General features: G+C 38.0%; 3 protein-coding genes across 6 annotated transcripts in view; 2 read left to right on the forward strand and 1 right to left on the reverse strand.

Moving 5' to 3' along the window:
- The window catches only part of LARS1 (leucyl-tRNA synthetase 1), a 34713-nt gene extending 20814 nt beyond the window's left edge, over positions 1-13899 (forward strand). The window contains exons 22-32 of the mRNA XM_067304930.1: positions 294-357; positions 979-1162; positions 1416-1506; positions 2381-2521; positions 3117-3257; positions 3374-3484; positions 4869-4979; positions 7177-7281; positions 9054-9149; positions 10478-10610; positions 13497-13899. Coding sequence (XP_067161031.1) covers positions 294-357; positions 979-1162; positions 1416-1506; positions 2381-2521; positions 3117-3257; positions 3374-3484; positions 4869-4979; positions 7177-7281; positions 9054-9149; positions 10478-10610; positions 13497-13702 — 1383 coding nt within the window. The 3' untranslated portion in view covers positions 13703-13899. The remainder of the gene's footprint in view (positions 1-293; positions 358-978; positions 1163-1415; positions 1507-2380; positions 2522-3116; positions 3258-3373; positions 3485-4868; positions 4980-7176; positions 7282-9053; positions 9150-10477; positions 10611-13496) is intronic.
- A 2015-nt stretch (positions 13900-15914) lies between these two features.
- Positions 15915-26884, forward strand: PLAC8L1 (PLAC8 like 1). Of its 4 annotated transcripts, none has more exons than XM_067304933.1 (6): positions 15915-16369; positions 19575-19827; positions 20018-20131; positions 20425-20555; positions 23771-23907; positions 24824-26675. In XM_067304933.1, exons 2-6 carry the CDS (start codon positions 19739-19741, stop codon positions 25085-25087), a joined length of 735 nt encoding a protein of 244 aa, XP_067161034.1. In that variant the 5' UTR covers positions 15915-16369; positions 19575-19738; the 3' UTR covers positions 25088-26675. The 4 variants fall into 4 exon arrangements, with proteins under 4 accessions (XP_067161034.1, XP_067161035.1, XP_067161033.1 ...); XM_067304934.1 differs by lacking the exon at positions 15915-16369 and adding an exon at positions 26691-26884 and having other exon boundaries at positions 18229-19827; positions 24824-24928; XM_067304932.1 differs by lacking the exon at positions 15915-16369 and having other exon boundaries at positions 18231-19827.
- Positions 23433-27063, reverse strand: part of SH3RF2 (SH3 domain containing ring finger 2) — a 64468-nt gene continuing 60837 nt past the window's right edge. Inside the window, exon 9 of the mRNA XM_067304931.1 lies at positions 23433-23515. The gene's annotated coding sequence lies outside the window, so the exon portion shown is untranslated. The remainder of the gene's footprint in view (positions 23516-27063) is intronic.

Below are 27063 nucleotides of genomic sequence, written 5' to 3' on the forward strand. Positions count from 1 at the left end.
AATAGCTATCATTTTCTTACATTTGTAGTGTATGTTGACCTTAGTAGTAACAACTTGTCAAAGTCACAAGACAAGTTCAAAATTCAGGAGCTGAATGAGTACTTGCAAAGTTTAGTGAGTGTTTCTGCTGTGAGACCTAGTTCAGATTTAACAACTTGTTGCTTTTGCTGTGCTTCCTGAGAGAGAATGCTTTCTCAGTGGTTTGCCCAAACCCTTGCTGCGTCTCTCTTGCTTATGTCTTTGTGACAGCAAAATGGATGTATGAGAAAACCCCAAGACTCTATCTCTTTCAGATGTCTAAATCTACAGGCAACTTTCTTACCCTAACTCAAGCTATTGACAAGTTTTCTGCAGATGGTAAGTATGTTCTGACCTGTATCTTTTTTTAATGATGCCAAAATAACTAAAACTCATGCTTTGCTCTCAAAGGAACAGTGAGTTTATTAGAATATTTTATCACAACAAATCTACCACTTATCAGCTGTTTCTGTTTGAAAAGCTGATGAACTCTATTTAGAAAACTGGGTTTATGTTAACACAACACCCATTTAAACCAGGAACTGTTCCTGATATGGAGGCCTCCCCTAGGGTGTCTGTTTTGTTCTTCAAACATCTACTTTGGAGTTCAAAACATTATAAGGTGAATTGTGCCATAGAGCTTTGCTGCTCCTGATGCCCACACTGTGTGTGGGGGGGGAGTGGGAAGGGGGGAAGGCATGCATGTGTTGCCTTTTGCATCCTTTATTTTTGGGGGTGTGGGAGGGGTAGGGAGGGGGTCAGTGATCATGCTGGTCTCCTGGTTCTCGGTGTCTGTCTTCTCTCTCTTGTTGGCCAGGCAAATCTTGTAAACTCACTTTGCATTTTATTAACTTGGAATGAAAAGTTAGTTATAATAGAGTTTGAATCCCTTGTCTTCTGCATCTATTATCTATCAGCTGATGGCATGCCAGGCATATTAACTAATCCAGTTTCTTTCAGGCATGCGTTTAGCACTGGCTGATGCTGGAGATACTGTTGAAGATGCCAACTTCGTGGAAACCATGGCAGATGCTGGTATTCTACGTCTCTACACATGGGTGGAGTGGGTAAAGGAGATGATTGCAAATAGAGACAGTTTAAGAAGTGGTCCTGCCAGCACCTTCAATGACAGAGTCTTTGCCAGGTACTATACCACACAAAGCTAACATAGTGTGTCCACCCCCGCCAAGTGCAATCTTTGTACTGTCTTTTGTTTTTTGTTTTTTCCCTACAAATTCATGAGTTCCCTAAAGCAAATGGAACACTTCTGATTCACTTTCAGACTAGTCTGTGGTTGTGCTGCACTGGGGACATTAATAATGTTGCTTTACATAATGTTGCAATTAAGCGAGGTGGACTATGCAATATTGATATTCTTATTTCCATTTCCTCCTTAGTGAAATGAGTGCAGGTATAATGAAGACAGACCAAAATTATGAGAAGATGATGTTTAAAGAAGCTCTGAAAACTGGCTTCTTTGAATTTCAGGTAGGAGGTCTCTTTTCAGGTAGTAAGAAACTAACACTTGGCATTTGTTACTTTGTGCAGATTTCTTTTGATCCTGATGTCTCTGATCCTTAATTATAGAGCAGAATTGGAATCAGAATTGTACCAAGGAACAAGGGTATTTAGGTGAACTAAATGTGGCGTTATAAAGAACTCCTTACAGCGTTTCACAAAGGTTCACAGGAAAACAACTGTGATGCTGGAAATGGAGTCATGATATCTAATACGAGCAAATACCTATTAAAAAAAAAAAAAGTTTCCTTAGCTTCTTTTTAATAGGGAACTCTGCATAAAAAATCCAGGTAATACATCATCAGAATTGTTTGGAAGCAGAGTGCTTTTTGTTATACTCCCTAAAGCATGTTTCCAGAGTGTCTGCAGAACCATGCCACTTCACTGAATGAATTACAGACACTCCTTTATGTGGCTGACTTGATTTTCAGGAATATGATTAAGTAGGCTGAATTAGATGTATAATGCTAAATCATATTAATTGCCTTTTCCTTACTACTTATTAGTATCTTTATGCAGGCTATTCAGGATTATAGTAGCTGAAACACAGTTACAGTTATTTTTGTCTGTCTGTGCCGATAAACACTTTAAAAGTACCATAATAATGTAAAAATAAGATGGCCAACTGAAGGTTCATTCCCTTAGATGTTTCAGGAAAATAGAGCTCAAAAATGGATTATTAAAAGGACTAAGCTGCTTACATTTTAAAGGCATAATAGAGCAAAGAATTTGGCATGTGCTGTGCTGTGTCTGTCTGTCTTTTTTTTTTTTTCTCTCCTTCCCTTAATATGTTTTTCATGGCAGTTGGAGAGTTTTAATGATGGTTGCATTGGCTGTGTTTCAGGCAGCAAAAGATAAGTATCGTGAGCTGGCTATAGAAGGAATGCACAGGGACTTGGTGTTTCAGTTTATTGAAATTCAGACTCTGCTGTTGGCTCCTATCTGTCCCCACTTATGTGAGCACATCTGGTCGCTGCTGGGAAAGGTACTAATACTGTTTCAGCTTTGTCATTTGGTTCAGATTTAAGTTTTAGTGTGTTTTTGTTTGTTTGTTTTAGTGAGATTGATATCAGACTTGTGAATATTTTTCATGTTTAAGTAGAAAAAACTTATGGGTGTTCATACAGTCACAGGGACGTATCAGCTTATTGTCCATAGAACAGTGAGTGTATTGACTTTAACCTGTGCCTTCAAGGTTATGGTAATGTGTTACTTTAATACAGATCACTGTTTATTCTCTTACTAAGAGGTGACTTAAAACTAACCCAAATAATGCAACATTCATACACTTATGTATGGAGCTTTTTTAGCTTGTGTTGGAGAAATAAATTCTGTGCTGGCAAATGAGGTTATGTAGCTGTATGGCTGATATGTTTGTAGGTGTAGTCTTTAATGCACACTCACAAATGCATGCTCATTGGCAGTATACTTGGTCCTTTACAACTGGGTTATAGATGGGTGCTTGTTAAGGTTCATACTGTTTAAACTCCAGTTTCCAATCAAGCTATAATGGGTTGAGAACCCCCTAGAAACTAATGTCTTTTAATCTCACTACATGTAATTTCTTCCTTTCTTCAAAGCCCGATTCCATCATGAGAGCCTCATGGCCGATAGCGGGTCCTGTGGATGAGGTGTTAATTCGCTCTTCTCAGTACCTTATGGAAGCTGCTCATGACCTCAGACTCCGTCTCAAGAACTTCATGGCACCAGTTAAAGGAAAGGTGAAGTGCACTAGATTGCTTTTTTTATTATGCATGTTTAATAATTCTGTGCAGCTTCAGGACTCCTTCCTGATGCTAAATACTTTTTTTATTTCTTTTCTTCTTTCTTTCTTCAGAAAAGTACTAAGGAGCCTCCCCAGAAACCTTCTCACTGTACCATCTATGTGGCAAAGAACTACCCACCCTGGCAACACACCACCTTATCAGTTCTGCGCAAGCACTATCAGGTGGTTTTTTCTCTCACTTTTCTTTGGGCCACTTACCTGCTTTTCTATGGGATAATTTTTTTTATATTTAGAAAGCCCATAAGATGTAACTTGTTACTGAGCTATTTGAATATAAAGCAAGGTAGTTTTATTATGCTCTTACAACAGTCCAATGGATTTTGGTGCTTAACAAAAATGTCTTGAGGAATGTCATTTGGTCGACAGTATGACCTTATCGTGTTTTGACACTTTTTGAGCAAGAAGTGGCCCATGTTGTTGTTCTTATCTGTTGTACATGGATAGCTTTTAAAATATTTCTCTTCCCAGGGGTATTTCTGGGGAAATATTGGTGACTGTCAGTTTAATGCTGCCTTACTATGCAAGTGGGCTTAGGAGCATTATTTTGGTGCTTGGGAGGGTGTATCAGTGACTTTGCAAGAAGTATGTTGAAATACAATACATATTCCGTTGTAAGTAGAAGAAAGAAGCTTTTCTAAAAGCAGCAGAACCTGTACTTCTGACATAGGGAACCTGATATAATATTGGCTCTTGGCAATGAACCATTATCCTTCTCAACTTGAACTTGATCAGTGTCATAGCTGATAGATTGTAGAGTCGTGACTCTTCCAATTTACAATATTGAGTTAAGTTTCACATGAGGAATATTGGTTTATCCTTGGAGTATTAAATTTGGGGCATTTTATAGGTTTTCTCCACATCAGTGTCAAAATCTGCTATTTGGTCTGTTGATACACTGAATGGGAGTTGCGCAAATATCTGAATACTGAGTGTAAAACCTAAATATTTCAGGAAACCAGTGCTTTCACATCTGCTTGAGGGGAGGCTTAAATGTGAGCTTAAAATGCATTTTGGTAGAAAATTTAGATATTAATTTATATTTATGAAGATTGCTGTACTTCAGTAGTAGGGACAAAGGATAAAGCTTCCTAAAGAGAAAGGTGTTGAGTCTACTCTTTGAAATACCAAGTCTTTCCAAGGTGCAGATTTATATTCAAAGTCACTTTCTTTTTCTGGGGATAGCATGTAAAATCTAAATGGCATGGGAAGGACCAGGATACTTAGGGAAGTGACAGGTAAGAGTAAAGAAAACGCAGAATAATACTATGAATTGCCTCAATGGCAGAAGATGCAATTTTCTTTTTTTGCTCAGGCTTTTAAAATTTTACCTTAGCAATAACTTAAAGAGATGGGAAAATGACTATATGTGGAATCAGTGACTATGGTTGTACTAGATAACTTTCAGAGGTCCCTTTCAACCCAAACTGTTCTGTGATTATCCTGCTTGCTCATGTTTTGGGAAAGTATGAAAGGTATACGGTAGCAAAGGGCAAATCCTGTTTGGATGACACCTATACTTTATAATGGATGTTCGTCAATGTTTTAGGTCAGTGGAGGTCAGCTGCCAGATAATAAAGTAATTGCCAGTGAGCTGAATACCTTGCCAGAACTGAAGAAGTATATGAAGAAGGTTATGCCTTTTGTTGCCATGATTAAGGTAGGTGTCAGAGGAACAGTCCTTGCAAGAAAAAGCTTTCATAAATGAATGAAATGTCAGACCAAGGCAGTGATGTCTGTAATTTGGTGTGTGGTCTTGTTAGTTCCTTTATTTCATCCTGGATCTGCTACTAACATCTGACTTCAGTCTCTATCCCTCCACTTTGCTATTGGTCTTGTATTTTCATGTTTTTGTTTATAAATTTCCTTGAGATCTCTGGAAGAAAGGTATTATAAATATGTCTCTATGAATTGGCCAAGTGAAATAATGGTCTAGTTGAGACTTGGTAGCTTGTGTATTATATAGGTTATTTAACCTGTGCTTCAAGTACAGGTAGATCCCTCTACATTTGAAATGCCTCAGCTGTGTCTTTTCTGGCTTTTCTTTCTGAAATGAGAAGATGTTGCTCTGGAGACATCAAAACTCTTAACTTAAGAACACAACTAGATATAATGGAGCACACTGTATTTAAGAAAAAGGGAAAGTCCTGAGCCCTGAATGGTACTGTGAATTTGGTATGTTACTTATTCTTAAATTTTTATCACTAATATTCTGATACTTCATTATTTTTTTCCCTGAGTCATGCAAGCCTTTCAAAATTTTGGCATGCACTACTTTTATAGAAAACTTTTTGCACTTGCTGTTGCAGATAAAATTTGAGTAGAGGAGCTTAAAAGGTTCACAAGCCAAAGAATAAACAAAATCTTAAAAACACAATGAAAAAAACCTTGTGGACTTTTACTCATGATTTGTACAAGGTGGGAGGGATTGGTAATGAAAAAATCTTAGTGGGTGTAAATATGTTATGTTTTATCTTAAACTGTAGAAAGTGGCTTTTTTTTTTTAAGTGTATGCAATTAACATTGTCTACTTGGTAGCTTTGTATTTTATCCATACAAGTGCTCTTTTGCCCTTCATATAGGGCCATTTGATTATTCCTTTTCATGGAACCTTAAGAGTCTTCAGAGTAATAGAGAGCACAAAACAGCTTTAAAGGTGGTTGCTCTTCTCCTAGATCAACATCTGCTTTATTAAAATAAGTGAAGTTTGTAAAAACAGATAATATATTAGATCATCTTATATAGTTGCAAAAAATCAAGCTTACAGTCATACAAGAGTGTTAAGTCTGAAATTTACCTCTATTTGATGCCCTCAATCTGGCAATAGCTAATGACGGTGCTCTGAGCCTCTGTTGCATTAAGAGAATGGAATAAGGCTTACACAAGAGTTGCTCCATTTGTTTCTAGAGGCGAATAGTAGGTGGTTACATGTAGAGACCTAGAAACATCTGAGCTTGGATTCCCTAGACCAGTATGTTATTGTTTGAAACAGATTATGCAGCAATTTCAGTGTTCAAAAAGTATTTCTGCTTCTGCATTCTGTTTTTCAAAGAAAGACTTACGTGATGAAGAAGAGACTCTGTGATTTACAAAGGGAAGCAATTCATTTGTAATCTAGGGAATCTTGCATGTTAAAAACTGACAAGGAAACAAGGAAACCACGACCATGCTGAGCATAATGAAACAGAGCTTCAGAGGATACAGCTAGCTCAGCATATGAAAGCAAGAAAGGGACAGGAGATTAAATTCTGAAGAGGAAGTTCTGTTTTAGTTAATAAAAAAAAAAAAAGTGGCTTTTTATATTGCTTTCAGTACTTTCTGTTGTGAATGGTGCAGTTGAGTTTCTGGATTAAGTTACCTTTTTTTTTAACTTACAAAATAAATGTTATTTCCATGCAGAGAACTTGTTTTGCAGCTGTTGTGAACAGGTCCAGTTCTTGTATGCTCATCCTTTATTTTAAACTAGGTCATAAAACTGAATTTCAAGTGGGGAAATAGCACTGAATTGTTGGCTTATTTTGAGAATTCTTAATCTGCACATTAGAGATCATAAATAACTGTGAATGTCAGACACTTTTTCAATACTATATTAAAAATGTTCTTACATTTAAAAAGAACACTTAGCTGTCTGCATGTTCTAATTGCTCTTACTCCTCCCATCAGTGTCACTAACTCCTTGTAGAAGAAACCACGTCACAGAAAATGACTCCTATGCTAGCCTGTTGTGCCAGCAGAGAGCTCTCATACTTAAAAGCCTATTCTTTGCATGACTAATGCAAAGAGTGTGTCATTTGCAAGCATCATTTTACTTGCAGCCTTTGGAGAGGTTTAATCCAGCTTTTTTTGTCCTCTGACAGGAGAATCTGGAGAAGAATGGTTCACGTGTTCTTGATCTGGAACTGGAATTTGATGAACAGGTGGTGCTCATGGAGAATATAGTCTATCTGACAAATTCCCTGGAGGTTAGCATATATTTGATGGATTCATTACTTGGTTTTCATTGGGATAGCTGAAAGACCACCATTTCCTAAGGATCTAAGTCTGTTTCCATTAATTTCTGGATGTCAGTTGCTCAATTAATATTATTTTTTATCAACTCTTTGTATTTTGAGCTTGTTTAAATTTGTCAAATCTAGGCATTTCTAAGTAAATCTGTTAAATATAGATATGAGATGGACAGCGGAAGGTGAATAGGGTGTTGATGTGGCTCCACAAAACAGAGGAGGCTGTTATCGAAAGACTGGTTGTATCTATGACAGTGAACTCCTGTGACTCTTGAAGAGCCATTTTTCTGTGAGCCAACCAGCATCTTGACTCTTTCACTAGAAGAAAAGAGAAGGAGGTGTTTCAAAGTAGTATTAGCAAGAATGATCAGAATTTTTAGCCTTGTATCCTCTGAATCTTAAAATGGCACATATGTTCACTGTAGGAGATTACTTTGTCTCCTTAAAGGAGTGGATTCAGGGCAGGCTTTTAAAACTACAGTACATAGTAAAACGGATGCCAATCTAGAAACAGTTATAGCAGCTTCATATGATAACCAGAGTTTAGCTCAAAAGGCAGTACTTTAATGAGGGGGACAGCTCAGACCAGTTTATAAGAAATACCCTGTTTTAGGAATTAGAAATTTTGGAAATCGAAACTGCACGTGTATGCTTCATGGTACAGGGTATAAAATGGGTTTGTTTGATTTGTTTCCATATCTGAGCAAATTCAAGAGCAAGCAACAACTTTTATTTACAAGTATCCACAAATTTGCAAAACCCACTAAATTAGGGAAGGGAGCGGTCGGCTTTTGAATGGTCAAACTTCCATGAAGGAGAATCTAGAGAAACTTAGGAATTGCACTAGCAAATCTCATAGGTTTTGAAAAGAATTTCAGAGTTCTGAATCGGGGCAGAATTACCCCATACTTCCATATAAGCTGGGAACTGACTGGCTGACTATATAAGTTTAATGCGAATATGCTCTTGCTGCAAATGAGCCAAGCTTCATATTGCCCTACATCAGGAGGAGTTACCTATGTAGGAGGTGGTCAGCAATCAGGGGAAGTTATCCCTCTGCTCAGCTCTAATGAACCCACATCTGAAATACACGTCAGTGTTGTGCTGCCCTCTTACCCACCTACTCCACACCCTTCCCCAAGTTTAAAAAGGATGTTGAGAAATTGCAGCTTGTTGATCAGAAGGCTACCAAGACTGTTAGGGGCCTAGAGTGCATGGCCTACACTGAGAGGTTGAGGGACATAGGCTTGTTTAGACTGGCTCAGGGGCGGATCTAATAGTCTGGAAGGGAAGTTACAAAGATGATAAAGCCAACACACTTCTTGATAGTGTGCGGATAGTGAAACAAGGGGCAATAACCAGAAGCTGCAGCTTGTGAGGCTCAAATTGGGCATTAGGAGAAATTTTTTTTTTTTGCTAGGACAGTAGTGGAACAGATTAACCAAAGAAAGGCTGTGGGATCTCTGTCCTTGGAGGTCTTCAGAATTCAACTTGACAAAACGACAGCTGACTTGATCCAGTGTTGGCAGTAGTCCCACTTCAAGCAGGAAGTACATGACCTTCAGAGCTCTCTTCCAAATAATATTTTTGTGATTTTAGGTTTGCTATTGTTGTCTTATGTCAATGCATGTTACTTTCTACTTGACTATGAAAACAGTTGTTTTGGAGGCCAGATAACTTCTGTTATGATTCAACTTCTGTTTATTCTTCTTTTCCCTCTCTTCCTACAGCTGGATCATATTGAAGTGAAGTTTGCTTCTGAAGCAGAAGATAAAATAAAAGAAGACTGCTGTCCTGGAAAACCATTTTCTATATTCAGAATTGAGGTAAACACAAATATTCAGATATTGGAAATATGTGAAAACTTCTTAAATTCATTTTTAATAATTAGACATGCCATTTGAAAACTTTCATCTGGCATGAGCATTGTATAGGAGGGCCAAATAGCCCAGCATTGGGAACAAACTTAATGGCTCAAGTTAAGCTCAAATTATGAAGGAGTGAGGCACCAGTATTTTGCTTTCCAGAAAACTGTGCAGGGAGTTTGGTTCTGGTGCAGTTCCTAGGAGATGTTATTCTATATCACAAACATGCATCTTTCTTACTGACAACTTGATCCATGCCTTTGCTAAACAGTCAAGTAATAAAGGTGTGTAGAGATAAAACTACTTCTCAGCTGAAGATGTGATCCCTTGGGTGACACAGCACTGAGCATTCTTTACACTGCTACTGCCTGCTTGATCGGTTTTGTAAATAGAAATTTTTTCTTCTTTTTGACTCAATACCCGTTCAAAACCAATAACATCTTCTGAAGCAGTTATGATTCTTTTCTCAATATAGAGCTATAAATGTGACTATGATAGTTTTAAGGCTCTTTTAAGGTTGAATCTTTAAATTGTGGTGACTGGAAGACCATTAAGAAATGAGTGATTTGAACATAAACAGGCATATGATTAAAAAACAAAATAGATGTAAGAATATGAAGTAGTACTCCTTAGAAAAGGATAGATTCTCATCTAGTTAAAACATGGGCCAAAAATTGGAAATCAAAATTCTAGACTCTGTTGCTGGTCTTAAGTGAGTATGATTGAATCTTATTTCACCACTGTTTTATTGAAGTTGTGACATTGCTTATTCTGCCTCTTTTAAGGAATTATAAACTTCTGTATTACTACTTTGCTGAAGCCTGAAGCAAATTTTAATTTTTTAAATGTTTATCTGTTAATTTATAGTGGGCCAATAAATTGCGTTCAGTTACATAAAAATAAAGCCTTCTAAAGTATTGCTACAGCTGTGTCATGGAGTCTTGAAAGAGTGAGTTGTGTAAGATTAAGTGATATTCTATAACAGTATGTGTTAATATACATGTATATCATGTGTTAATATTTCTAACTCTAGTACTTTTCAGCAATACAACTTTTATTTCTCTAAATATGTCCTGAACAGTTTTGTGTGTATACTGTAGCTAATATATTCTAAGATTTGTGGGAGTACTTGCATTCTATCACCAGTAGTCAATGTTTCTACATGAAAGGTTATCCATCCAGAATACGTGCTGTTAGAGAATGCTTATTTGCGTCTTAGTTGCATGTTTTCTGAGACTTGGACCACAGACACAGATTCTCCTTTAATGTTTTTGTTAACTTTCTTACAGCCCAGCGTATCTGTGTTTCTGGTGAACCCTCAACCATCAAATGGCCACTTCTCTACAAAAATAGAAATCAGGCAAGGAGATAGTAGGGACACAGTGATCAGGCGCTTAATGAAGATGGACAGAGGAATCAAAGGTAAAACTCCAGTGGAGAATACAGCCATCTTGCAATGATTAGATTAACGTTTCCAGGAGTGAAGTAGAAACAGAAAGCTGCTGAAGTTTGCCTTGCTGTTGTAAATGCTTAGAAAGGAACAAAATTTTTGTGTTTGGGTGAATAAAAATATAGATAACATTCAAATAAGCAGGCTTTCCTATGGGTTTTCCCTCATCATTAGTCTTTTATTCTGCCACTGGTACACTGAAACCTAGTTTCTGTTACAGATTAATACAGGTGGTATTTCCCCTTGTGCTTTGAATTCCCAAGAGGAGTGTGGTCCCATAACTGGTTATATATAACTTCTGCCTCTTTTGTTTTGGCGCCCCGGGGCCAAAAGCAATTACCAGATTGTTTTTTTCCATTTAGCCTAAGGTGGATTCACTTCTAGAAAAGGAATGAAGCTGACATTTTAAAACTTTCTCTAGTTTAATCTTCCTTGCATGTTTTGCCTCTAATAATACCCGATCCTTGGATGTAACTTTTGTGGCAGAAATTCTTTTCATAGTGACTTAGAATCATCTGAGTTTTTAAAGATGTTACTCATCAATGCCAGCTGCTACATGGTTCCTCACATAACAATTTTCCACTGTAAACCTGGACAGAAATAACCTCTTCATTTAAAATTGGGATTGCTCAATAGCCTTTCAATTACCATTGATGTGTGCCAAATTGGAACTAGTAACTTCTGTGCAAAATGGCCAATACTCCTTTTCAATCCCATGAGCTATCACTTCCCTCTGTGCTCTTATTTTTTTAATGCACTAATGCTTTATTTTCAGCTCTTAAATTTTGAGCTCTACAGTGATAAGAGAAGGAGGCAATAAGTACTAGAAGAATTTCTGTGAAAGCACTCAAAATTCCTGGCAATAGTGAACTCCGTTGTGAAAGCATTAAGACAAACGCATTTTGTCACCTGTGAACCAGATTTTGCTTTTAAGCTGTTGTGAAACTATCTCTTCCATCCCTTGATAGCTGGTTTCCAGTAGTGGAGATGCAAGCAAGAGCAGTTAGGGAGCCAGAATTTGCTGTTGTGTCTGACAGCAAGTCATCACTGTACACTTACCAGAAGGTGAAGCCTTAGTGGTAACTGTATGGCTCAGATAAAGGTCTCCAGACAGAACTTGGAGGTGTTGCTTTTGCAACTGGCACATCTGCTTAGGGCACATATAGTGCTCTGAAATGTCTGGTGTACTGTGGTTTGGGAACTTGAATTCCATCACAGTAACCTTCACAGGGTTTGGTGGAGGGGTGGTGGTGTTTTGGTGGTGGTTTTGTGGGGGGGGGGGGGATGTGTGTGTTGTGGTATGTGGTTGGTTGTGTGTGTGGTGTGTGTGTGCATGTGAGAATCCTGGGATTCTCTTACAGGATTCAGCCAGTAATTACTTCTTGTTGTCTCCTCATGCTTTGCTTTCCAAATAGTTTTCTATCCAGTAATCTTATGCAGGTTTTTTTCTGCCATGTAAGTACTTAAGACGTGGCATGCACTGATAGGATGGAAGGGGAGAGATGCTGCTGTCTACCACCATCTTTGTCACTGCATCACTGTGGCACTGGAAAATTTTAGCCTCAGTTTCTTGTGTTTTGCTTTGTTGCTGTTGGAATAAAAGCTGCCTCTTAGTGCTGCTGTGGTTGATTTAATTAAATGCTTATGTGGTATCTTGATGGTCTGAAGAACTTCTTTGCAAATGGTAGTATTTAAGGGGGAGCTTTTTCAATTTTTGTGCTGAAATGAGTTTTGGGGTGGGTTTTGTGTTGTTTTCTTTTTAGTCTACTCATTGCTAATTTTAGTATTCCTTATTTCTCCACCTGCTTGGAAGGTAGTTTACCATGAAATTGTGTTTTCCTATAGTTCCATGTCAAAGATACTATTGAAATAAACTTTAAGTTTCCAGCCAGTATAATGAAAGAAAATAGCCTTCTTAAAGGAACTGCAGCTATGCTTTTGTTGGAGAATCCAGGAATTAAAAATCAGTCTGAACCACTGCAGATTGGCAGCTGGGTATAAAAAGAAAACTGGGCTTGACCCTAAAGCTTGTGACAGCTGAGTTTCTCTTCTTTCTGCGTTTTTTTAACAGCTTGTATTTATTTTAATGTTTATCTCCTGGAATAAAGACAACTACATATTGATGATGTCACACACTGAAATAGTACCTCAAAGCCTCAGAGGGAGGAATATATGATAATGTGCATAGCAAAACACGAGCGGGGAAAATGCATTGTAGATATCTATCCAAATTTACTAGCATTCCTCTAACTGGATATTTTGAAATGGTTGGAAACAAGTGAGAGATTAAACAGCAATTCTTTCCAACTCTATTTCCAGAAGGTGTCACTGTTCTGTTGTACACAAGTAATAAAAGGTTGTGCTTAGAGGAAGGTTTGGCTGAAAGATTCCAGGCTTCCTAGTAACTTTTTTATATGTTTAGCAATCTTTTATTCGTGTGAATTTTAAAAGGAAAGAGTACTTAAAACAGCTCTCACCTTCTTCCTTCTCTGTTTCTGAAATTTGTTTCTCAGAAAATGAGACAAACTGTTCAGTTACTCAGAGCTGTCACAAAAATAGATAAGGCAAATTCATTGCTTGGGATATGGCATTAGGACTTAGTATTCGTATTTGTTTTATCCCAATTTCTGCTAGTAACTTGCTGTGTAACTACTGAATGACATCTTTTTAGTGGGTGTAAATCTTAATGTGGATGTTGTTTCTTGGAGAATGTATTTCCTTGGAAGTGTTTCAGAAGTACTAAGTATTTTTTTTTCTTAAGCATTGCTTTGATTAATTCAGTTGATTTTGTACTCTGTATGTAGAACCTGTAACCTAATTAGCAAGTTTTTTTGTTTTTTTGGTTTTTTTTACTGTAGATCTCTCTAAAGTGAAACTGATGAGGTTTGATGATCCTGTACTTGGACCCCGTCGTGTTCCAGTCCTTGGCAAAGAAGAAGCAGAGAAAACTCCTATTCTAGAGCAAGCAGTTTTCCATATCGACCTGGCTGAGAAGCGTGTTCGCGTTACTGAGAATGGTCTGACAAAGGATATTGGCGACACAATTGTTTATCTAGTTCATTAAATTGGCACATACTGGCTTGGTCACTGACATTGAGAAAGTTCGTAGAGTGACTTTGAAAGCATCTGTAATGAACCAAGATGAGTATTTCTTCTTTTTTAAAAACAAACAAACAAAAAACCCCAAACAACCTAATTTCGCATGTAAGTTCACCCCTTGCTCTTTTAGACATGGATAAAATAAAATTATTTTCCTCCTGCCATTTGGCTCTTTTTGGAAAAAACAATTTTCCCAGCTGTTAACATGACAAATTCTCCTCTTCAACTGTGGCCTGTGTTTTCAGAAGCAGTCTAGCCTACTATGTGCAGAATTCCTCTCCCTTCCAAATATGCTAGGATCTGTCTATAGAAGATGGTTGTAGATCTCCAATAGATGGAGAGGGAAAAAATTGATTGAACACTTCTATACTTGTCTTTTCAGTGATTGAAATGACTTTGAACACAACTAGGGCATTTTATGTCAACTAACAGTTCAGAAATAATTCCATGCTGAAGAACTCTTAAGCAAAAGTTAAATATGAAAGTTTCAATGCTTTTCAGCTCTTATAATAGAAATGGATATTTCCTGTAGCCTGTAGCAAAATGTTGTTAAAACCAGACTTCCCTTCTTATTTTATCCATAAAAGTGTTTGCAAATGTATTTTAAGTGGAAAGGTTAAGTGTTCTTTTCATAGATTTTAAACTGTAATTGTTTCTGGTAATTTTAGATCTCTCACAGGTTGCTTCTTCCTCCCCCTGTTTTTTTTAGTCATGAGTCAGCACTGACTTAAGAACTTCTTTCTGTGGAAATTCATAAAGGTGACGGGTGGCAAACAGCAAACTTTGTTCTGCACAATTGCACTTTGCCAGTTTCACAACTCCTGCTGCTGCAGATAGTGTAACATTTGAACTTCCTCTAATAATATATTATGTTGGTGGGAAGAAAGGGAGTAGCGTAAGACTGCTGTACTGGCAGGCCAAATACTGTTGGGTGTGCCACTTTCTGCCCCTCCCTTTAATATCCCCTTTGAAAAGGCAGTTTTTGTTTGGGAGAATATACAAGTACAGGTGCAATTCTTTTCTGCTGATCCTCTACAGTCCTACTAAGCAAATACTCATGCTGTTCTCTAAAAAGGTTTACTTGTCAAGAGAAAAAAGTGAGTCTGTAGTCTAGGGCAGCACATAATAGGCCTGGCCTCTAGGGATTAGCAGATGGAAAGTTCATGTTTATATACTGCTTCTGCTGCAGAATCTCAGGAGAAGAACTGTTAACCATAACCTTGACAGACTTTTTAAGTTTTTGGAATATCAACAGGTAAGTGCTATGTTTGTGATTGGCAGAGGTGTCTGCTTGCTGGTTCAGATGAGCTTGTCCACAGGTGCATTTAACTTCCTGATGGGCAGCCAGTGTTCTTAGTGCGGCTTTTCTGAGCAAAGACCACTGGTTGCAGCATGGCCTTGTTTCCCTTGAGCTACTGGTACCAGGCCCAGCTGATAAGAAGATTACAGTTCCCTTCACCAGCTGCAGCTTGGACTTGGGAAGAAATTGTGGTGCTGTGACACAGGAGCATGAGATGGACCAGGCAAGTATTTCAAGCAGAGCAAATGTGAACTAATAGCTCTGCCACAGCTTTACAGAGCTTTAGGTAGGAAAGCAAGCTCCAGACCAGGAAGTCACTAGAGTATGAATTGTCAGAACTTGGAAACCTATAGGAGTAGTCACTCTCTATTTGCCTTTTACTACTTTTACTAAATATCTGCTTGTGGTCACTGTTGGAGACAGGTTGCTAGGCTTTACGTATCTTACCTGTCTGATTGTTCTTACAGTACTCACACGTACTGCTGAACGGAATTCAGATGCATAGAGGGAGCCAAAACTGTCTGATCCTAGGAGAAAATAGATATTGTTCACTGGTTATTGCCGTCTAAGAGGCACTAATGATTTCGGGCACAATTAATGACGTATACAAGTCCTCATCAATTTACAAGTCAAAAGGGGGGATAGGTCTACCAGGCAAAGACATCTGTCTTCCCCCTCCCCCATTTTGTGAAACTGTTTAATGATGTCCAAGGTTCTTTGTTAAAGGTCTGCTTTTGTATTGTGTGAGTGAATTCCCATCCTAACTGGAAAAATAAAGCCAAACAGGTAAATCCCACAGTACCTCTCATACATGGCTATTTTCATTAGATGTTCAGACTGTCTTCTGAGTGTGGTGGTGAAGTGTCCGTCTTAGTGCTGCTCTGGCACAGACTTCCAGAACTCCCCTTACAAAAAGGTGGGGACTTTCAAAGTGAACAGAAGATCTATCTCCATTTTTCTGTTTAGTATGTGGTTCTTTCACACTTAATTATCATCTCTGAAAATTATATGCTCTGTAAATTACTTGCTTTCCAGTATGGAGTGAAGGCTTGCAAATGAAAGACAGTCGTCCCCTCATTCTTCTAGTACTTTGATCCATTTCTCTCTAGACAGCCAGGCCGCCTCCTAGCATCTCTGTGACAACAACATGGTAGTAAGAAAATGGGGTATCTTAACTCTGCAGTTGCAGTGCCTGCTGAATGCCTGTCATTGCAGGAATAGGAACCTGGTCTGAACTCTATATGCACTGGAGGAAGAATAGCAGACACCAGGGCAGAAAGCTTAAATATCTTTACAGGCTGTGAGACCTCCGTACCAAGCTCTTTATTGTGGGTAAGTATATAAAGTCTTCGACAGTATATGGCAATATCTTCAGTCAGCAAGGGGATAGACACTTACAGGGTTCTGATAAAGATTCCAAGTGGCAAGGAGTTGATGTGCTCACAAAAACAGGAGAAGGCTTAGCGAAGTGGAAGCATGTAATGTGTAAATAGCTCAAAGCTTCAGGTATGAGAAAAGGCTCTGTTGATGACTTCATAACTTAAGGTTGTAAATGTTGTTACCCCATTTTCTTAAACTGCTGTTTCTGATAGTGTCCAATACCGTTACAAGTTGTGTGGGGTTTTTGTTTTTTGGTTTTTCTTTTAAACTAAATTATGAAATTTTGGTTTGCCTCATCTGTCTGTTTTCTCAGTGCTCTTGGTGAATAAGGTGAAGTAGATGTGTTGATGGAGAGGTTAGCAGAGATGGAGAGGAAAGAGGGAGCAAAAGCTTCTAAAGTATGCTGGCAATAATAAGAATGGAGGAACATGAGCTCAGAAGCTTCTGGACAGGAATTTGTACGGTGCCACATTGGTGAGGCACTTGAACATTGCAGACATCATCACTTCTTTCACTTCTGCTCCTCAGTCTGCAGCAGGAAGGCGGTTTGTGCTATTCCCTGACGCAGCCTATCAACGCTTCTGGCAGCATATAAAGCTAGTGAGGTTAACAGTGCAGTACGTGCAAATAGGTTTGGTTATTTAGTAGCAGTCTATTGATTTTTGGTGAGAAAAGAAGTAACCTGCTTTCCCTTGTGTTCTCTCTGCATAAAGTCATGTAGCATGGTTCTGCATTATTTGCATCACCTAGAATCATGTCTCACTTAACACTCCCACTACCCTACTCCTTTTCCTCTGTTTTCTGCAGATAGTCCTCACGCCCATGCTCCTAATTTTCTGGCCAAATTCAGGGTGCTTATTCCTGATTAGCAAGATGCACTTTGTCCTGTCTGTTGCTCATGTCATGATACATTGCTGTCACTTTACATGAGGTTATGCCCTCTTAATTTCATAGCTATGTATTGAATATCATTTTGGACAAATACTGTCCAAATAATGAATAAACTGAATAAACGAACTCTCTATAGCTAAAGAAAGGAAATACTTTTATGATTTCTCTCTGGCATTACAGATATCTTCACAGTGCCCTTATTTACCTATTTATCTCTTTGGCTCTGGAAAAATCTCCTGCTGTAGGAGAAAGGTGTCAGAGCAAGTCAAAATATGAATTTCCATCTCAAGCACTCTCTCCCAAACTGCTGATCTATAGTCTCTCCAGCAAATCTGATTTATGGTGCATTATCAGGTTCTTGAATATTGCTGCTTGTTTGACTTTTAAGCAAATTCAGCTCCATGGCTGAAAACAGACATCTCAGAGGGGACGTGTAAAAGGGGTTGATGTTTCCAGATATGTCAAGGTAGATGCCAGATTCTCTCTGTAATCTCTAAAATAGAAGGCTAACATTTTGGATAAATGATGGCAGAACTAGTATGTTGCAGAATTAAACCCCTTATATTGCCATTGGTAGCCAAGTGGAAGTTCTAGATCGATGCTCTTCCCAAACGTGTGCATTCTGATCACCACTTCTCCACAAAAATCAGCAGAGTACCAGCTTCCTTAATTGCCATGTATGAAAGCATCTTTATTAGTTCCAATAAGCAGGATATTGATAAAAACCTAATGTACCGATGAGTAAGGAACCAGATAATCTGAGCAGATAAAATTTAGTTCAAAGTCTTAGAGCAATGAATGTTGCTTCTTTACTGTTCCATGATCTGTGGTGGTGGTGTGTGTGTGGTGTTTTTTTTTTTTTTTTTTTTTTTTTTTCATTAGCAGTTGTCTAAAGAGCAAAGAGAATCTCATGTTGATGTTTTACAGAGCTGGTTTATAAGTGCGGGGTATGTGTGTGTCTTTGCAGTTTCTTTTTTCTCCTGTAATGGAAAAGTTAGAGATGGTATTTCTTACTCTCTTTACTTTGTTCTAGTGGTTCAGACAAATTGATTTTTTTTAAATGAGCAAGATGGAACTAATAAACTGATTTTTTTTTTTTTTTTTTCCCTACAGTTTTTTGTTGACTTCCAGGAGATGTCACTGCTATGCTGGTTCATGTGCATTTTCTGTCCAATAAAAGCTAGTGACAGGATAAAGAGGTTTTTTTTAGTCTTAGATTCCCCACATTACTAACAAAATTCTGGCCTTACTTAATAGTCTCCCTGTTATGATTTTGGTTAGAGAAGTCCGGAAAGGAAACTGGGTTTTTTATTTTTTCACTTTGTTTTTTTTTGTTTTCAATTGAGCAAGTTTTTGAAGTATATAATTTTGCAGCTATAGAGTAAAGAATTAGGCCTCTTGCTTTCATTTCCTGGCTCTTCCAGTATTCTGCTATAGTGCCATAGGATACTTCCTTTAATTTGTATGTGCTTCAGTTTTCCTCTATCCAGAAATACATACTTTTCTTTTCAAAAATGTTATGAGATATGAATAACATTTATTAAAGAAAAGTTAAAAGGTTCAGTGAAGCAGCAAGTGACCTCACCTGCATCACTTAATGGCAAGACAAACTGCTTGAAATCTGAAATTGCACTGCAATTTCAACAATCTAAAAATAAACTCAAAATGGAAAGTAGACTTTTCTTTCTTTGCAGATTTCTCCAAAGTGAAGTGAGTACATCTTTGATAGTGCTTGTCTGCCTGTCTCATGACATGCAAGAGAACCTGCAATTTCAGGTCAAGTTGTCTTCTGCATGTATCCTGCCAAAAATGAGTTCACATCAAGAACAATGTGGAAGACCTTCAATAAAAGACATAAAACTTGTCCTTTGGTGTGAGCAATGTGCCTGTTATACCAGTACTTGACCAATTTTTGTCTCATTTAAAACAAATCAAAACAAAAAAAAACCCACCTAGTATGTTGGATTTCCCATGGTATTAGCAAAGTGCTGGGCCTTCTTATTTGACTAACTGGTAGGATTTGAACTTGGTATATTTTAGCAAGGAAAGCTTTTAAAGAAGAATGTGTTCTTGGCTGCCTTACAGAAGTGTTAAAACTGCACTTAATTTCTTGTCTACTTGATTTATCTTTGTCCTTCGAAGCTGATTCAATAGAATACTTTAATTTTAGAGCCTTTTGCCAGCAGTGAACTGGAGTAGGCTATAGCTCCTTTCTACTCAAAAGAATTAACTGATTTCTCGTGTTACTGTTGCTATATTGCTGCAGGACTATTTCAAATGCCGTGGTTCCCCAGCTGCTGGAAACTACTATGACATCGAGACTCGGAATGCTGCGATGTCGACACTATTCAGTTCATTTGAATTTTTCTGAATAGAGAGAGGCATTTCTCTTTTCCACTCCTGGTTGAAAGCCACTGCTCTGTTTATAGGATGAGTATCTCTTTGCCTGAGATCCAGTCGCCGTTTATTCTTTCCTTGATAACACCTGAAGATGGGACTTCTTTTCCTTCTGGTGTAAAGTAAGGAGTAAAGTTAGGTGCCTGTTCCTTGGCTGACACTATAAATCTGGTATAAAATATATCTAAATAAAAATCATATAGCTGATACAGCAGACGTACAGTTCTTTGTATTTTCAAAGGATCACTACTAATACTGATCAGCTTTTGGACTATTTGTGTGGTAGTGCTAAACATTCTTCCTGTTGTACAGCTGGGCTGTTGGCATTGATCTGGTTAACGTAAAAGGAGGACTGAAGGCATCCTTAGCCTCCCCTTTCCACCCATCTTCCTTGTGTGTTGCCTCTTCTGTGCTTCGTGTCTCAAGGTATCAGCCCTGATGTGGCCTATTAAATTAGTTGTCCACTGTACTACTGTGGTTGGGAAGTCAAGTTTCACACTCTCTAAAAGAGAGAGAGTTGTACCAGCATGCGAGCAAAATAATCCCACTCTGGAGAAAAATCATTATCAGTAGCACAGCCCTTGAAAATCCCTTCCAGTGAAATCCTGACTCATTTGTTATATTATCATAAGTGTAGGAGATCTGTGCTGTGAATGGATTTCTAGCTTTTAACATTCAATTATTATTAATTAACATTTATTTTTCTTCCCAATGTGTAGCAAGAAGCCTGGAGAGCCTGTGACAACCCAGCCAGCCAGCAAGGTTGGCATGTCTGCTATCACAACAATTATGTGGACTGGCGGAGATTGGAGCACTGGCCTCTTTGATGTCTGCAGCGACAAGATGATTTGTAAGCGTTTGGCTTTCTTTTGTTATTCCTTGAAAGCATCTGTTGTTCCTGAAGCAAAGAAATATTGAGATAATAACAAATTCAAACCCAAACTGAATGTAGATTAGTTAAGACTCTAGGAACTGAAGATCAGATGCTCTGTTGTGACTTGAGTAATGTGATGAATAAGCCAAAGATGCGCTCCCAGTACAGATGAGTCTGTATTCGCTTCATAATGCTTACAGAAGTACTTTTCTTGACTCTTTAAAGATTGGGATGGATTTTATGAATCTGGATTGCATGTGGAGAAACTAACGTCTAAATGGATTATGTGGTTTATTGACAGGAACTTGGTGAGTCATTGGTAGGGTCAGGAACAGTGCTTGTGCCTAACTCTGTAGTGTTGCCTGGAAGCTCCATTTCTTTGGGGAAAATAGCGCTTCCCCTGCTTGTGGACTCTGGTTATTTGTGTCGTGACATCCAGGGAGGAAGTGTCTAGATTTTCTCCTGTTGCTATGGGGATAAACAGATAGGTGTTAGAGCTATGACCCTTTTTTCTTCTTCTAAATCTGGTTAAATTAAAGGAAGATTTTAAAAATCCTTGTTTCTAACTTACTGTTTTTTGTGGGATTGATTTCTCTGCTGAGTCCCAAAAATATGGCAGGCTAGCTAAGGTAACTGGTGGAAGATGTTTAAATTTTTTACTCCTTCATTTATTTAGCTGTAAGCAACGTTAATTATGAGATGCAACAGACACGTTCCTTTCACAGCCCCTCCGCAGCAGCAGGAATTCTTGTTGCTTCATCTGCCCATAGTTTCCTAGGAATCAGCTGTTGCATTGGGTGATCTAAGGAGGGTTGGGTAGCATTCACCAAGTCTTCCATACGAGCCATTGGGGGTCACTGACCCTCAGCACCTTCACTCACTTGTAGTCATTAGCAGTGATTTTCCGTGTCGGGGGGGTTCTACATTGTCCTCCTTGTGCAGGCTCATGCCTAAGAGCTCTTCCTGCTCTCTCTGACCAAGGGGAGCTGGTCCCTCACTGAAAACAGCATGCAAAACAGACTCTTAGCCTTTTGAGTGTAAACACTGGCTAAAAATTAAAAGTGAACCTGCCTCTTGTATCTGTGGTATAAAGGGGAATCCATTATTGTTCTTCTGATCTTTAAAAAGTAACTTGGAATAATTTCTGATTCATTAAACTGAAGATATGTGACTAATAGCAGGATTTTTTTTTTTGATGTTTTATCTCTTTAGTAGCAAATTGGGCTTTTTGTGTCCTTTTTCCCCCCGGCTTTATTTTGGGTAGAGGGGCTCACATTACTTTCTTCCAGGTTTCTTTTATCTGTCTGTTATTGTATGTTAGGAGGAAGAAATCATCATCCTTAATTTGCATGAAGGATGAGAGTTGGATTCAAAGGCACAAAGCACTTCAATACTGCTTTCTGAAAATAGTTTTCTGCTTTTTATTCTGACACCACTTTAAAAGCTGGGCTACTTATTTGATGGAGAAAGATTTATAATGTTTGGCTAAATATGTGGCAGTAGGTGTTTGCAATTGCCTACCTGACTGATGATCCAGAAACAACAAGGGGGCAGGTAAACAGCTTAGACTGGAGTTGTGGGCTACTAGTCTTGTGCCCCCCCCCCTTTTTTTTTTTTGTATGAAAAGAATCCAGCTGAGCATTGGATGCACACATGAAGTCAAACCGTGCCACTCTGGGTGGTTGCAGCTTCAATTTTGCACCTTTAACAACTCCAGGGTTCTGTAGAAGAGAAGGCAAAGGCAGATTTCTGCCCAATTTTCTAGTTAATGGATTTTTTTGATTCCAGTTTTCGGCTGGATCTATTGGACCATAAAAATGTATTGCAAGGACTAGTTACTTAAAACTGAGAGCACATCTCTGACCTCCGAACCTTTGCTCTGTACAACATGAAAAGTGTTGTCTTCAGTGTGTTTTAATTTCTTTTGCCTCACCACAAATTAGGTGGGAGGGTTGAGGCCCTATTTTCCAGCCTTTGGTATTTTCAAAAACATCACTGAAATACTGCAGGAATTTCATAAAAAAGGACTTATAGATGAAGTTAACAGAACAGGAAGCATTATATTATTATAATAATAATATTCTGTTTCAAGTATTGTCAGTATTATCATAAAACAGACTTAAATGATGTGATTTCATAGTAAAGGTCCTGGAGCTTCAGTTCTGCTAAAGCTGTCTTTACTCCTGAACTGCAAACAAAGGTGATTTAAATGAATTGCAAGGGACTGATAGGAAAACATTATTGAATGTACCTTAGGCAAAAATAGCGACAGAGAAAACTAACTTATCCAAATAAGAGTCAGCATGGTCTTATTAGATACTCTGAGGACGATGCATTTTACCCTTTTCTCCTCTGTTTCTCCTAGAACAATACTTTATAGATTTTGAAGTCTGTCTTCACTACTGTTGGGGACACAGCTAGAAAAATTTTCCATTCATCCAGTTAACGGCACCATTTCAGCTGGCAGTGGGGATAATACCTGGAACCCATTGTGTGGTGGGATTAAATCCAGTGTTGGATATAGTATTTGCCATAAATATGAGAAACTTGTTGGAATTCAAGCAAGGTTTTTTTTTTTGGGGGGGAAATATATATATATGTGTGTATATATATATATATATATATATATATATATATATATAAAAAGATGGGGATATATATGTATATATAAAAAGTCTGTGTATACATGGCTGTCACTATTAAAAAAAAAAAATTATTCAAACTACTTTTGAAAGAGTAACTGATTTATACCACATTTGTCTTAAATACTGTAAATTCAGGATTAAAAGTCCTATTCCCAGGTACAAGACTGCTATCAAGAACTGTGTTTATTCATTTATTTGAAGGCAGCAAAGTTCAAAAGCCTTAGTAATCAGAACTGACCTATTGTGCCAGTGGTAGTCACCATCATAAATCTTTCGGAAACTTCTTCCTATCTGAAGAACAAGGGGAGAGGGAAGAGGAAACAGAACCCAGGATACTGGTAGGATGAAAAAAGCTGGTGAAAAATGACCCTTTTCTCTACTGTAAATCTATTGGGGTTCTGATAATTCCACTGGAATTTTTCTTGTCTAGTACCCCTATGAATTTTGGACCATAAATTACGCAGATGATGATCCAGCTATGTTTGCTCTGCTGTTAGAGGTGAGATGGCAGTACTCGATTGCTCCTGTGACTGTGCTTGTCGGCAGGTGTCTGCGGCACCTTGTGCAGCCCGTGTCTGGAATGCAGCCTGGCCAGGCGCTACGGGGAGTGCTTGTGTTTCCCATTGCTACCGGGGTCCACCTTAGCGTTAAGAGTTGGTGCCAGAGAGAGATACAAAATACGAGTAAGTCTTTGCACGTGGAGAACTCTTTCTTTGTAAATTGATTTCATTCAGCTTATGTAATGGTAGAGGGTACTGCTGTTTCCCAAAGACCCCACTGTATATACAGATATACAGCTGTATATCTGCAGACAGAGCCAGATGCATTAATGTTCTAGAGAGTGGCACTGAATAATGATGATGTTGAAATGACGCAAATGTGAAAAGTTCACTTGGGACTCAATCCTGGAAAAGATGGATTCCACCCACTACCCCCTACACACTGTTCACACAGGCTTTTGCAGGATCCTACAGCCAAATTCCTTTTTGATCTGAAAATCTGTTCTGTTACCTTGATACATTTTTAAAGCAGAACTAATGCATTAAGTCTCAAGAATTGCCCTTTTTCTTGCACTGAGGCAAAAGTAGCATTTGTTTTATAATAGAATGCCAACTCCAAGCAGCTACTCATGTTTTTAAAGTACTTCGTAAGAACAGGATTGTATGTCTGTCTGTGTAGTTGCTGTAAAATTACATAGCCCAGAGCTGATGCTGTAAAATATACATTACTGTGTAATCAGGATGTCAGAGAGCAAAGAACACTTTCAAATCATGCTGGAAAACTCAGTTAAGGGCTAATGTAGTACTGAGTATCCTAAAAGCTTTCTCTCTCCAGTGAAATTTGTGGGTGTCCAGCACCCTGCAAGATCTAAGTCCTCTATTTTAAAAGTGCAGTAGGCAAATGCTCTTAGGTCATGGGCTGAAATTAGGTATCACTTGTACCTGAGTCAGTGCAGGGTAATTCATTGAATTAGATCTGAATCTGGCCCATGAATTCATTGTTCTTGTGGATTGATCGTGATAAGGCATGCGTGATGAAGTGGAAAAGCTGATTCATGGTCATTCCACTTGTATAAAACTGTATTAATTCTTATTCCAGGGGACCATTTGTGAAGACTGGATAGCAGTTTATTGCTGCTGGCCTTTTGCTGTTTGTCAAGTGGCCCGAGAGCTGAAGAGGAGGGCTATGACCCAGATCTGTGAAGTAAATGCTACTCCTTTAGCTGAAGATGTCCTAGTTAAAAAAAATTCCCAGCAAGGGAGCCTGAGTCATGATTCTTTCTATCCATCCATTCCTTCTCCCTCGCCACCCACAATGCAAAATGCCTTGCTTTTAAAAATAAAATACATGAGTACTTTATAGCAGTCTTTCTACTGCTTCTTGTCACATTCTGTATGTTACACCCTGATATAATGCCCAGTGACCTGCTCTTTCTGCAGTGTAGTATTAAAATTGCTTATTGATGCAGCAATGGCTTGAAAGTATGAACCTAAAATGCGTTTTTTGCCTAGACCTATGATCTGAAAATGTAGTGCAGAACACTTTAACTGATGGGAACAGCAGTGACCAAGTCATTCTGCAGCTCAAGAGATTTTATAGCAATAAGATAAAGTAAAGGGCTGGTAACACAGTGCAGTGATGAGAGGTGAGACTGGAAGCAGGACAGGAGTTCCCTTCCCTTCCCTGCAGTGTGATCGTCTGTGCCTCTCTGCGACTCACTTGTGCCCCGTTTAAAATAGGAATAATCTGACTTGCTCTCTTTTTATCCAGAGATTTCAAAGCACTTAACACTACCCCCTCTAAAACTTGGTGCTAAGTGTTATTGTTATGTTTGATTGTGGGTTACTATTGGAGATGAAGAATGTCAACAATTGAAAACAGCTCTAGATCAGACTGGCTGGAATTCTGAACTCAAGTCACTGTCCCAAATCAGCAGGAATTTGGCTAGTGAAACGGAGCTGAGCTCCTTGTTGCCTGTCTTCACTACCAAATAACTTTCCTTTTTCACATGGTTTCTTCTAGGCTGGAAACTGGCAAAACGGAAGTGTGAAATATGAAAGTGAAAATAAAAATTCCTGTTTCATGCAAAAACAGTTTTAATGTCAGCACAATAGTTTTTACAGGATGGAATAATACACATATCTGGCACTGAAAACTTTATCAAGATCTATGTTTTCCACCTGTTGCCCCCCACCATGCTAGTAAGCTGATTTTTTTAGTGCACTTGTTCTGCAACTCAATTCTGTCATTTACACTTTCAGTGTATAAGGTGCAGTAACCCACTCAGCTCCAATTAACTTAATTGATTTACAGACTACAAACCTAAACATTAGTGCTATAAACTTAGAGAAGTAAACTTCTGAAAACTTAGTGTTAAACCTTTTCTTTTCAATTATGGAAATACAAAATAAATATCTCTGATTAATACAAAACAATTTTTTTTTGTTTATTGACTTTTTTCTTCTCGCTAATAGTATGTTAAATTGAAAATAAACCTTTTTTAAAAAATGAGCTTCACATCATGGAAAAAATATTGAGCATAACTGAACTTGTACAAGTATCTTTGAACAATAAACCAAATGTATATATTCTGTTTATTCTCCTACCCATCACCAAATAAGGGAATATTATATATTCTACTGTTTCTAAACATATACACAAAAATAGTCATTTCTGTTTTCTCTTTTTATAATAACATTTGTAACATTTCTTAGTAATGTTTCCTGGGCATAATGCAGAAAGAGGTGACAAAATTTACTGGTCTATTATGCAGGTGATCAAAGTAAATTACCTGTTTAGTGATTCCTACTGTCATTAAACTGTATTTAAGTTGGAACTTTGGTATGAAAAAATCTTTTATCTGCTTTTATGAAATGTATAGTCTTCACCAGTGTGACCATTTTTAGGTTTCTTTTGTGCCAGTCCAAATAGTGGTTTCTGAACTCTTTACAACTTTCTGTTTGAGACAGGTACAATTGCAGACAGTGATCAATTTACGCAAGCTTCCACTGAAGCTTTTTGGTAAGTCCTCATCTCTTCATTTTGGCTTCTAATTGCTGATTTTTCTGAGTGTTTTGAAATGTTACTTTTAAAACAGTTGAGATATTGAGAAATTAACTTAAAGGAAAAAAATTGAAAAACTTATCTACAGCTATCATTACTTTTAAAATATGTAGTTACATTAATTGCAATAACTCTATTGGGCAGTGGATAAACATTCTAAAAATCTTTATAAATATACATATGAGCTCACTCATTTCTGGGTTGTTCTGGTATTTCCAACTTAAATACTTGGGGGTCAAATTTTTGCTCCCAATGTGGCAAAATAGGGAATTTCT

Source organism: Apteryx mantelli, chromosome 14, assembly GCF_036417845.1.
Source record: "Apteryx mantelli isolate bAptMan1 chromosome 14, bAptMan1.hap1, whole genome shotgun sequence".
NCBI classification, from domain to species: Eukaryota; Metazoa; Chordata; class Aves; order Apterygiformes; family Apterygidae; genus Apteryx; species Apteryx mantelli.

What these genes read in the sequence shown, in the direction of transcription:
- PLAC8L1 (XM_067304933.1), top strand. Translation starts at nt 19,739, where the DNA reads ATGAGTATCTCTTTGCCTGAGATCCAGTCGCCGTTTATTCTTTCCTTG. An exon ending in CTGCAGCGACAAGATGATTT is followed by an intron (nt 20,556 to 23,770) that starts GTAAGCGTTTGG and finishes GCTTGTCGGCAG; the next exon opens with GTGTCTGCGGCACCTTGTGC. An exon ending in GAGAGAGATACAAAATACGA is followed by an intron (nt 23,908 to 24,823) that starts GTAAGTCTTTGC and finishes TTCTTATTCCAG; the next exon opens with GGGACCATTTGTGAAGACTG.